Here is a 12,348-nt window from a genome sequence, read left to right as displayed (position 1 = left end):
ATGATGAAGATTTTGGGCTTCCTACGTATTTGTAATATTTAAAGAGTAGCTCCTACGTTTATATCCTCCAGAAAACAAGTGCATCATTCGTAAGCAAGAAAATGCTGGTGGTTTATTTCATGTAGCTGTATAGCCATTTGTTGGGTCTAATTTTTTTCCTGATTATACCAGCCAAGATCAAGTTTGTAACTGTGGTCCCAATGTGCAGGGTCCAATGTACAAGGCCCTGTACAAACTCGAAGTCTATTGGCAGTCCATGCTCTACAGAGCCTGAAACAGCTTGACACACTTTTCCTGTTAAAGACCCACAGTTTCCAGGACTTAAATTTATTTGGAAGCTTGGGAATGTTTCAGTGTGGCAGGAACCCAGTGTGGTCCTGTCCCTAAAGCTCTTTACATTGCTAGCAGGTGTGTTTTGCACCTGTGCACAGGACTCATGCTTATTTTTGCCCTTTTCCTTTACATGCTTCAACTTCAACCTTTAAGAGAAAGTCCTGCTTTTCTTTCAATGACCTCCCCCCACCAAGCGGCTTTTCACTTAAAATTGAGGCATTACCATTAGGAAAGCTAACAGAGATCTCAGTGTCTCTACAGGATCAAAATGAACTCCAGTTTCCAGCATCTTGGTTGAATTTTACATCTCCTGGTCTCTCGGATGAAAGAGTGACTTCCCTGCCTGTGTTTTCCTGAGCGCACCCCTCAACACAAGCATCACAAGCGACAAAGGGACAGAAGAACACAGATCGTGAATCTTGGCAGTGTTCAAACATGGGACAGTCACTAAATCACAACACTGCCCATTGCAGAAAAACATCTACATTGTTTGTGCTATCCAGCACAGCTCTTGTCAACTGAAATTCAAATACTGAAGACTGACACTGATGCCAGGTAAGGGAATACCCAGCACATTTACATTCCTGCACCTGCCCTGCTCTGAACAGGAGCAACACCAAAATCCCAGCCCTCCTCGCTGCTCTATAAAGCTCCCCCACATGACATTCATAGAACAGCAGCTGCTAACCTGCACTAAGCACTGGTGCAACAACCTACTTTTCCAGCAGAGTGTCACCATCCATCTTGGAGGATGAATTTGTGCTACTCTCAAGAAGAATTCAATGTCACTTCATACGATGCTCTGGCTATTGTCATCATCACATTTCAGGCACTTGCTGGCATGTGGATAAATGCTTTCATCATTTCTGTGATTTGTATTTCTTGGGTCAAAAAGAAAAGCTTTAACTCTAATGAGAAGGTCTTGCTGTTTCTAGGATGCTCAAGGTTTGCGTATTTGATTGTCACATGGGTGTATTGCCTTCTCGCAATATTTTATCCCACATACTTTTATGTTCACCCCATACCCCAGGTAGTTGTAGCGGTTCAAAGCTTTTTAAATTCTTCCAACTTGTGGGTTTCTGCCTGTCAGTGTGTTTTTTATTGCGTAAAAGTTGCCAATTTCAGGTACACCTTCTTCCTCTACCTGAAAGTGAAAATTGACAGGATTGTGCCATGGCTGTTGCTGGGTTCAGTGCTTTTGTCTCTGGTCGTCTGCATCACTGTCTACCACATCACTGATAAGGCAAGATGTATCCACCCCAATTCCACCGCCCTAGAAAACTTCTGGAAGATAGAAGTCAGAATGAGTGAAGAATTTTTTCCTGTTTTTCTTATCAGCGGCTTTGGATTTGCCACTGCATTCATGGCAGTCATCTTTTCTGTCCTGCTCATCTTTTCTCTCTGGAGACAAAAACGCAAGATGCAGAACAACTCAGTGAAGGAACTCAACATGGATGCCTATTTCAAAGCCATAAAATCGATTCTGTTCATCTTCATTATTTACAGCTTTAATTTTATATGTTTGATCTTGACACTGATTTATGCTACAAAGAAGGAAAATACTGTGTCATTTCTCATTTTCATATTCCAGTATGCTTTTCCATCTCTTCATTCCCTTACTCTGATTTTCAGCAATCCCAAACTGAAAAATGCACTGCTAAGGACTCTGCCCTGTGTGAAGTGCAAGGTTTGCAAGAAGTAGGAACTGTAATAGAAGCTGAAGCCCATTAAAAATGTTGATATTTTGTTATAAACTGCAAGTAATTTAATCTCTAATGCAACTCTCCAGTCAGTGTAGATGATACAGATGTTCTACCTTCACTAGCTAAGTTAAGAAAGCTTCATTACAATTCTTTCAATTATTCCGAGTTAAATAAGTTACTATTATCATTTATACAATTCTTTGTGTTAAATTATTGTCAATAACAAAGTAAATCAGACCTGGTACATGGGCTAGATGCAAAAGTAGAATAACTCTACTGCAAACCTCCTAAAAATTTGGTATCTGCTGATTGAAACTACTGAACTAAACATGTTTGTATCTATTTGTTGCTTTACATTTATTTCTGCTTTCACAGTCCATAACAATATGAGCTGTATCACTATCATGCATTGGTTTATAACATAAGCATGACTATGTTGATCACTATTATTCACCAGAGATGCTAACTGGCTTTAGCAATGCAGAAATGGCCTCAGGGTGGACAGGTGGGGTGGAAAGCCCCCCTACCACACCAGCCTTATGTGTCCTCTCTCTGCCCACTTCATGTGGAAACATGATTTCCCCTTCTCCGTGTGACTGCGCTCCTGCTCTGCTTTTTGCTTCTCATGATATCTTCAGTTACCAATGGACTCTGGAGCAGTAAAGCACCGAGGACAGTGGGTTTTGTGCAAGGTGTGATCTCGGATGAAGTCAAGCTTTCTTCTTGCAGTGACCCAACTGCAGTTGTACAAGGTGTTCGTGCCACGTGCTGGCAGTTGTGGGGTCCATGGGAGCCTCTCTGAGGCAAGGCCAAGGCTGCCCCATGCCAGGGAAAGCCAGCTCCATACAGCTCCAATGGACCCATCACAGCAGGACACAGATCAGCCCATCAGCAGTGCTGGTGGTGCCTCTGGGAAAATATCTTTAAGAAGGGGAAAACCACTGCCCAGCAGTGAGGAGTGAGGAAAATCATGAGAAACAGTCCTGCAGCAAACAAGGTCACAGAAGGTATGGAAGGAGGTGCTCCAGATTCCCCTGCACCAAACAGAGGTCCATGGTGGAGCAGATATCCTCCTGCAGACCATGGAGGACCCCACGCTGGGACAGAGGGATGCCCCAAAGGACTGAAACCTGTAGGGAGCTCACACCAGAGCAGGCTTATCCTGAAGGACTGCAGCCCATGGGAAGGACCCATGCTGGGACAAGGGAAGAGCTTGAGGAGAAGGAAGTGGAAAAGACAATAAATTATGGACTGATAGCAATCCCCATTCCCCATTCCCCTGCACTGCTAGAGGGAAGGAGGTAGAGAAGCTGGGAATGAAAGAGTGAGGCTGAGAAGAGGGTGTGGAAGTCATGTGTTTTGGTTTTGTCTTTGTTCTTCATCATCCTACATTTATTTTCAATTGGCAATAAATGAAACTGATTTTTCCTAAGTCAAGTTTGTTTTGCTCGTGACAGCAACTGGTGAGTGATCTCCCTGTCTTCATCTTGACCCATGAGCTTTTCCACCTGTGAGCAAAGACCATTCCCTTCCCTCTTTCTCTCCATCCCCACAAGAATGAAAGGGGAAGAGCTTAAAAGGAAAGTACAAGGAGCTGTTTTCAAATCACCAGCTTTCACTCTTTTCTGACTTTTCCTGCAACAGTAAAGAAAAAAAAAAATCCCCAAAATTACATTTGTTTTGTTCTGTAATAAAGATGGGTTCAAAGGTTTTGATCCATCTGATCAAAATCAGACACTCAGAGGACACTGCCTACAGCTGTTTGCCTTTAGCTGTAACTGTGCTTTTTAGATCAGATGCTAAGCTCTACAGACTCCCACTTTGACAGCAGGAGACATTACACCACTCAATCTGTTGAAACACTCTGTGTCCAGACAGAGGCAGATCTTACACACATCATCCGGACATATCTCCAGCTTTAAAGGCCTTTTTAAAGGGCAGGAACTACCACACCTCCCTTCTTTCCCTCTGTTGCTAAGGCAGTTGATCGTTTAATGTGACAGATCACAAGACCATCTTACTCCCTACAACACATGCAACATCATCCCTCAAAACGTCACATGTCACAAAACTCAGCAGGCAAAACCAGCGTCTTGCAGATGTTATCTCACAAAAAGAATGCAGCCCAATTAAGCCATGATGAAGATATCTTCTTTCACCTCCATAAACCCCTTGTGAACATCATGCACAATGCAGCATCACCCTCCAGCTTCCAGCATCCAGCCCCACCCAGCTGGCACTGGAGGAGACAGGTTATAAAACAGCACAGCTGCAGTGCACAGCCCATATGCTAAAGGTGCTCTCTGGAGTGATGCAGTGATGTGCCCAGCCCCAGGGAAAGTGTTCCTCAACTCCAGGACACTTCACCAGCTGGCCTCATGGCTAGAAACAGCCCTGTTTAGTTTGTCAGTATGGCAACAGGTAATCTGTCCAACATGTGCTTTCACTTGCACTGTCACCAGTTCAACAGTTAGGCCAACTGTGAATGGAGTTGACGTCTCACATGGCTTGGGAATTACAAATCATAGAATCATCAAATGGTTAGTGTTGGAAATGACCTTAAGATCAAGACAAAGCTGGGAGCTTGACTTTTTTTCCCATAGGCATCTTGACTCATCTGGGATGCCTAGGGTACCCAAGATGTCTGCATGGGGTTGGGAGCTACAGCACAAGATCTGTAGAACTGCAGGGTCAGTCTGGGTACTTGAGAGCATCTCTCATGGCCTAGACACCTTTGCGTAGATGGCTGAATTAACCCCTGGAAATCCAGAACAGGGGGATGGATCACAGCACTGTTGGTTACAGCTGCAGTGCTCAAGTGCTGTGCAAAGGACACCTGTAACCAAGGCACTCCAGAAGCACAAGGTCTGGGTAGTGGAGGGGAAGCAGATGGGAAAGGAGGCAGATAAACGAGCAGGCGAAGCAGACACATAAAAGACATCAGAAGTCAAAACAAATGGCTGCCCACTGCTGGCATGGAATGGAAAACTGCTTTGGGTCAAATCCAAACTCTATGATTGAGAAGTGAAACAGTTAAAAAGTATTTTCCCATGAAGAGTATTGAAGTGCAGAGGGACAGCTCAGGACCAGCTCCACAGCATTCCTATGAGCATAGACATAAAAATGGCTGCGGGCACTGCTAAAAATAAGGCAGTGCTCTAACTGTCTTGGCAGCCATACATGTCTGAAAGCAGCAACGAGAGTAAAAGGTCAACATCAGCCCTCTCCTTTAGCCAGAAGAAACAACCACACCCCACTCTCAAAGTGAGAGGCACCACCAGAGGCTACAAGCCCCTACAAAGCCTCCTGGTGACTCAGGATGAGAGCAAATAAACAAAGGCCAGGGACATCAGCAGAGTGAGCAGAACAGTCCCAGCTACTTTCATTAATCACTTAGGGGCAAAACCATTTCCCTCTTGGACACTACAAGAAACTGCTGTCATTTCTGTAAATTTATACATTTCAGTGAATTTGAATATAAGAGTGTATTTAAACATGCCCTGCAGTTTTCTGAGATCTGACACATACAGACACACAGAGAGAAAGAGGCACTTGTATGTGCTCACTGTGAACAAGAGTATTTACAGTACATCACAGGGGGTTGGAACTTGATGATCTTAATGTCCTTTCCAACCCTAACTATTCTATGATTCTATGATGCATCCTGGTGGCCATCTGCTTCTGTTCACCCATATTTCACCCTGCAGGTGCACCTGAGGTCTGCCACGGTTTTCGCTCTGCACTGCAAGTTGTCAGTGGCACCAAATAGGCAGGGCACACTACTGCTTCTCCCTTTTTTGGGGACTTTTCTTTTGCGCAATGGATGTATGGCTCTTCCACGAACATGGTGGGTTTCTCTTAAGTGCTTCTTTCTTGAGTTCCCAGTCTTCATCAACCTGGTCTAATGGGATTCCTTTCATTGTGGCTGTCCTGCGATAGTTTCTGCTCTCCACCTCTGCTCTGGAGAAGAAAGCAAGAGATCATCTTCAGTATAATACTGGGCACAGCACAGTCACACCACCACTCATATCTACATCGTGTATTGGTATGTTCACAACACCGTTGCCAGCAATACATAAGAAAACACCGAGGTTCATCCCAAATTTAACAGCATTCATCACCCCATGCAATCAGGTACTCACTGAGAGTTGGGTTGAAGTGGAAAACCCTTGGTAAGGATCAAAGATTAAACTTTCAGGACCGGAATCATAATTTTAGCCATCAAAGCTCTCAAAGACTGATCTTGTGAATGTCTGTGGTTTTAAATAGACTTAACCACATTTAATGCAACTGTACATGGTATATTAACTCACTGCAACGTTCCCAATTTTGTTTTTTTTTTTGTACTGCTCATGTGTAAGTACTAGAAACTCTTACTGCCAAATGACAAGTACATCTATCTTCACTTCCAAGTCATACAACACAGAATCATGGAATGATTTGCGTCAGAAGGGATCTTTGAAGATCATGTCTATCACCAAGATTTAAGTCACTAGTTCTCTTTCACTGGGTACTCTTAAGTGTAAATCTTGTCCAAAAGAAGACAAACCTTTTCCTCCTACTGCGGAGGACTGATGTTTGTAGGTACTCAGTGTTCATGAAGCTCTGTCAGAAATACCACTAGATATCAGGAAAAATCCTTTTCTCTGTAATACAGTAGTTCTGTCACATCAGTGCAATGCTGTCCTGGCTGAAAGCAAGGAGCAAAGCCAATGGCTCTACAGAGATGCACTGGCTTACTCTGTCTATACACACATATGTTTGAGAAAGATGGTCAATGCCCCATTGTCTGACGGTGTTTAAGAGGCATTTGGACAATGCTCTTAATACATGCTTTAACTTTTGATCACCCGTGAAGTGCTAAGGCAGTTGGACTACATGATCATTGCAGGCCCCTTCCAGCTGAACTATTCTATCCTATTGTATTATATTCTATTGTATTGTGTTCTAAAGTATCTGCTACCAAGGGCAAGAAACCTCTTTCTGGGCACTTTTTTATATATGTATTTTGGTGTATACACACACACACACGTGCATACATATTATGAATGTATATATGCCTTGGACTTAGAATAGCTGGGGCCTTAGGTGCATTCAACACTCAGCACTTTGCAGAGAGCTGGTGGCAGGCACAGGAAGCGTCTCTGTGACAGCTTGGCCCCATCCTCAGCAGGTCTCACAGCATCCAGGGTAAAGCCATTCTCATGCAAAAAAACCTAATGCAAATCATGTGTTTGTTATCCAGAATTGGCCATGTTTTGAAGGCTGTTTCCTGTCCTTTGCATGCCCATGCAAACCTCTGTGAGTGGCAGATACTCTGTAGCAAAATATTATTAATATTTGCATGTTAATAATATTTACATGTCGATACATGTAATATTTCCATGTTGATGTGCAGCTGGCACACCTGGGGTCAGAGACACAGCGTGCAAGGACCATGGTGGTGCTAGATGCAGCTGAACCGGGGTTTAGGAAGGATTTGAATGCTCAGAGCCCTGTTATAATACACGTCTGCATTTGGCACAGACCCTCAGACTTTAAAAAATTGCCTTTTCTCTCTTTTTGCATGAGAGGCAAATATCCAAAAGCGACGGTGATACTCTGTAACAAAATATCGCTCATATTTACATACTGGTAACACGCACACTATGAGCAGAGGGCAGACCTACTCTGCTGCACAGCATTAGTGTGCACACACACACTTCATTTTGTGTCTGCAGTGCCCATCAGTATTGCCCAGCTCCCACTGGAGCCACAGAGTGCTGCCTGACCATGGGCATCACCTCTGGGATGTTCTGCACAACTGAAAGAGCAGAAGTAATTGTGATTATACTACAAATGTCAGTAATTCATCCTGATTAACTCCAAGTTTGCTGACGTGAGGAGGTGAAACTGCTGCATGAGGGTGAAGGTGTTCACTGTGGTTGCAAATTATAGTGGTTTGATTTAAAAAAAAGGGCTCCTGAGCCCCAGCGGTAACTCTTGGCTGCCCACAGGCTGTGTTATGTGAGATCGCCTCACAGCCTTCAAGTGTCTTATACAATGTCCTAGGCATGGGTACTCAAAGCATCTTCCCAGTTGTTAAATTGTTCCAGCCATGATCCTAGATGAGCCATGCAGAAACAAGGGTGAGTGAGGCCAGCATGTGGGTCAGAGAGACAAGTTTTCTACCTCCATCAGCTGCATGAGTCATAGAATCACAGAATCCCAGAAAGGTTTGGGTCAGAAGGGACCTTAAAGCTCACCCAGTTCCAACCCCCTGCCACCTGCAGGTACACCTTCCACTAGACCAGGTTGCTCCAAGCCATGTCCAGCCTGACCTTAAACACTGCCAGGGATGGGGCAGCCACAGCTTCTCTGGGCAACCTGTGCCAGTGCCTCACTGCCCTCACAGGGAACAACTTCTTCCACGTAGCAAGTACTACAGTGAACCTTGCCATTGAGCTTTGTTAAGTCACACTTTCACAAGTTAATATTAAACCCACTTTTGCTAATACCTGTGGCGGTGATTCTTTGAGTGACCCTAAACCACTCATTTGTGACCTACAGGTGTAGTCAGCAGGATCCTCAGTGGGGATTCGTGACAAGCCCCATCAGCTGCCGCAGCAGCACTGACCATGGCTACTCACCTTTCTAAGAACCTGGAGCAGTCTTGGTGACCGTAGATTTCCGCAAGCCTCTTGGGAGTGTCACCAAAGAGGTCGGCCGCATCCATGGCAGCGTGCAGGGAATGAAGGGTGCGAAGCACACCCAGCCTGCCCGCCTCGGCAGCAAAGTGAGCTGGAGTCCAGCCCACCTCAGTTCGCAGGCAATGCCGGGCGCCGTGATCCACAAGGAGCTTGACCAGCTCCGATTGCCCTTGCATTGGACAGCAAAACAGGGAGAGAAGATGCACACACAGCTGATCATAATACCTGACCATGCAATGATGGATCTTACTCATGACCTGGACATTATTTATCAAATAAATGATACTCATTAGAAAATGCTGATTTTTTCCCCCCAAACTAGACTGCTTCCAGAATAATTTTGCAACAAGACAACAATACAATCAAAAAGATTTCTATTAATTTCTGAACAGCGCACCTCAATTGGTCATGGAACGCCTGGCTACCGACTATTTCATTGTTTTCTTTGGGGTTTTAGTTTAATGCAAACTAAAATTTAAACATTAAAACCTGGAAAACCTGTAAATATATTTACTAAAACAAAGGCTTGTTTGATAGGAGGTAGAGAAATTACTTGTTCTCATTCACCTTCACATTTTTCTAACTTGTGGAATTGCTTAAATAAGAAAAAAAGTTATTTCTACCCAGCTTCACACTGCCTTGACTGAACTAGATTGTTCCCAATGGCACCAAGCCATGCCAGTCTCCCATCACCATTTTCTTAAGCAGCCCAGTTCCCTTTGCTGATGCTCACACAAGTAATAATCCACCAGGGCAAAAATAAAACATGGTGTCAAATGTAAACCAGCAAATCACATACTTGATTTCTGAGCAGAGACAGATGCCATGATGTGAGATCCCAATGTGTAACAGATGCCCTAGCATGGAGGAGGACACTGTGTACAATTACACATTATATATTGTTGCATTCATCTCTTTTTTGGACTGCAAAGGCATATTTGACTTTAACAGACACTTCTGACTGTGAAATATCAAATGGGAGCTGCAAACAGTTCTGGTCCTGTGCTGTTTGTTCAACCAGGTGGGATAAAGGAAGGGCAATGTAAAACACACTGTAATTATTTTGTTCTACTGGGTTTGGTAAATACCTGGTACAAATACCATGGGTTGACTTTCTGCTCACTCAGGCAGATGTACATTAGAAATCAGTCCTCTGCACTGTATGAAGACACCTCTTAGAAAAGTAATGTGGGGGACAAGCAGACATGCCATATGCACCTATCATGTAAGCTAAATTTTCACATGATGGAAAAAGCCCTAAAAAAACACTTTGATGGCCATCCCATAAATTATTTTGGAGGCAAACTTCCCATTTACATTTTTATTTTCCTTTTTCTCGCTCATTAAGCACAGAACAATCAGATACAAGCTGTGACTGCCACCAGCATTAACTGCCACCACAGTGAGATGCAATTACAATCAGCATCACCTATGATGCCAGTTTGCAGAGGTAACAGAGCAGGGGGTACCCTTACCTTTTGCAGCAGCCCAGTGCAGCGGGGTCCTGTCGTGCCAGTCAGCATCCTTGTGATTCGGGTCGCAGCGCCCTGTCCTCAAAATCTCATGCACCAGGTCGTAGTCCCCCACAGCCACAGCTTCGTGGAGCTCTGTCATGCCACACACTTCAGAAAGGTGCCTGGTAAAAGACTGATGGTTGATTAGTGGGTGCTCATTGATGTATCGGCTTCTCTCAAGAATAAGTTTAACAGATCAAGCAGCATCTGTATTAAAAATGAGACACACACTGTGAGAAACCAGGATTTATCCAAAAATAAGGAAAAAGGAATGAGTGGGGAAAAAGGAAAACAGTTTATCCAAACTAGTGATCACAGACTGACAGTGATGTTTGGTTTGTAGTCACAGAAATCTGGAGCAAAGTGCAGCCCTTTATAAAAAGGGCTTTTACATAAAACCGCGCTGCATTTCTCAAGGATGTTGCTAACAAACCACCAGCTCAGGCCAAACATTTGCCATGGGGTCTGTTAGTACTCAGTACCATAGAAACTGGCTCCTCCCTTGCCAGAGCTGCAGATCCACTGGTGGTGCTTTACTGCAGTGAAAGAAATGTCTGTGAAGGTACTCATGAAGTTCTTTGGTGCAAATAATCAAGCTATGGCATGTTGCTTCGAAATCCCATCTCCACAGCCTTGTTTTGCGTTTTGCATTGCATTTACTCCATGGAGTCATTTTCACAGATTGAAAAGCGTGTGATTTCCACATTCAGCATGTTGGAAAGGACCAACATGGGACCTTGCAGAGGCTGATGTGAGGGAAGGTTTGCAATCCTGGGGTCTACATCTTGGGAGCCAGAGGTGGATGGGGCCATTTCCCTGCTCCCAACTCCCACAGACGTCCCAACCACATCCCAAATACAGGCTGGAGGGACACACAACCATCTCTACCCTGCTTTCTTGTAAGAAAAGGATGAGATTAAAAAGGTCAGAGGGAATCACCAAACAGGTCCCCTGACTTATGTAGCTGGACCGTGTAGCCCAGATACAAGACAAAGACCCATACATGACATTTACTGAGTTTAACTCCTGCACATCAGGGAATATCTGAATATATTAAAAGATACAGTAAATTTTGGAGCTCCTCGGTAGGCTACCAAAGTATCATTGGCTTTGGCATGTCTCTGTTGCTTTAACCACTTACGCACTATCTCCTCCTCATTGTCTCAAACTAACCTTGAAGAACCTGTTCCTTTAGATTAAATAAAGGTCTTCAGAGTTGTTTTTCAAGACCTTTCATCAGCATTAAATCTATCTTGAAAATGTTATGCTTTAATGCATCCAGTCCATCACTGAGATGACTGCTGGACAAAAGTGCAGGAAAAACAGCAATAATCTTGGACCTTTTCATGCCACTTTCTTGTTCTTTTTCAAGGAATTCCCAACAAAATTCATAGTATAAAAATATAACTTAAATTTCAAGCACCTTTGTGTGGTAGCTTCAGTTCATATCCATGTATATGCAAAGGGGAAGAAGAGAAACCAACAATCCCACCCCCACAGCTCACCAGTTCTTCAAGGATGCAGCTTCATAAGCCAAATTTTACTTGCAGTCCCTCCCCTGCTGCCCCCCTTTGCTGGCCTTGAAGCTCAGATGGCTGTTTCATCAGCTGGATCAACCTGTTGCTCTCTCAGAAAACTGGTGTTTTATTTTTGGTGCTGATTGGGGGTTAATTCCCTAAACTCGGCCAGGGCTGTGTAAAGGAGTGGGGGAGCACAATGCAGATGCCCCTAACCGATAGGGCCCTGCACTTGATCCGTCTTAAACTGCTCAAGTTGACCCAAAGGTAATATTGTTTTCCCTGGAGTGTTGTTATCCCCTTTTCACGAGGCCAGAGGAAAACATCTGGATGTTTATGGAGGGACCTTGATCCAAAGCGCAGTGCTTTCTTCCCTGCTGCAGGATCGGCCTCCTCACCCAAAAGCATCCCGTAAGCGTCGCAGCTCCTCCGGAGGATGTTGCAACCGGGCTGGCTGGATTTCCTCACTGGGATCGCAGTGCTTGCCCAGCCACGCTCGGCAGCACCGGCGGAAAGCCAGGAAAGCTCACAGCCGCATGCCAGCAATCCCATGCATAAACCCGTCGCCGCCGTGCAAAGGCAGAGCCCAGCG

The 12,348-nt window shown here is 44.5% G+C and overlaps 2 protein-coding genes across 3 annotated transcripts; one reads left to right on the top strand and one right to left on the bottom strand.

Annotated features, from left to right (window-relative positions):
* On the top strand, positions 1–3,058 carry LOC133222528 (taste receptor type 2 member 9-like). Its single transcript, XM_061372298.1, has one exon. The coding sequence runs from the start codon at positions 1,085–1,087 to the stop codon at positions 2,033–2,035; it is 951 nt and encodes a 316-aa protein (XP_061228282.1). The 5' UTR covers positions 1–1,084; the 3' UTR covers positions 2,036–3,058.
* Positions 3,059–5,698: 2,640 nt separating this feature from the next.
* On the bottom strand, positions 5,699–12,291 carry ANKRD66 (ankyrin repeat domain 66). Of its 2 annotated transcripts, none has more exons than XM_061372297.1 (4): positions 12,155–12,291; positions 10,201–10,361; positions 8,666–8,894; positions 5,699–5,996 (listed from the first exon to the last, which is right to left on the bottom strand). In XM_061372297.1, the coding sequence occupies exons 2-4, from the start codon at positions 10,337–10,339 to the stop codon at positions 5,816–5,818; spliced, it is 549 nt and encodes a 182-aa protein (XP_061228281.1). In that variant the 5' UTR covers positions 10,340–10,361; positions 12,155–12,291; the 3' UTR covers positions 5,699–5,815. The 2 variants fall into 2 exon arrangements, with proteins under 2 accessions (XP_061228281.1, XP_061228280.1); XM_061372296.1 differs by lacking the exon at positions 12,155–12,291 and adding an exon at positions 10,564–10,688.
* Positions 12,292–12,348: the final 57 nt, after the last annotated feature.

This window comes from Neopsephotus bourkii, unplaced genomic scaffold, assembly GCF_033783945.1.
Source record: "Neopsephotus bourkii isolate Nb327-2 ecotype Australia unplaced genomic scaffold, CSIRO-AGI_Nbou_v1 NB_1600, whole genome shotgun sequence".
NCBI classification, from domain to species: Eukaryota; Metazoa; Chordata; class Aves; order Psittaciformes; family Psittacidae; genus Neopsephotus; species Neopsephotus bourkii.
Note: the sequence above shows the minus strand (reverse complement) of the source record. Positions and strands in the feature narration are given on the sequence as shown.

Excerpts from the sequence above, each read along its gene's own strand:
- LOC133222528 (XM_061372298.1), top strand. The coding sequence starts at position 1,085 with ATGAATTTGTGCTACTCTCAAGAAGAATTCAATGTCACTTCATACGAT.
- ANKRD66 (XM_061372297.1), bottom strand. The coding sequence starts at position 10,339 with ATGACAGAGCTCCACGAAGCTGTGGCTGTGGGGGACTACGACCTGGTG. Across the intron at positions 8,895-10,200 it reads GCACTGGGCTGCTGCAAAAG|GGCAATCGGAGCTGGTCAAG; the intron begins GTAAGGGTACCC and ends GTCCAATGCAAG. Across the intron at positions 5,997-8,665 it reads TGCTCCAGGTTCTTAGAAAG|AGCAGAGGTGGAGAGCAGAA; the intron begins GTGAGTAGCCAT and ends TTTCTTCTCCAG.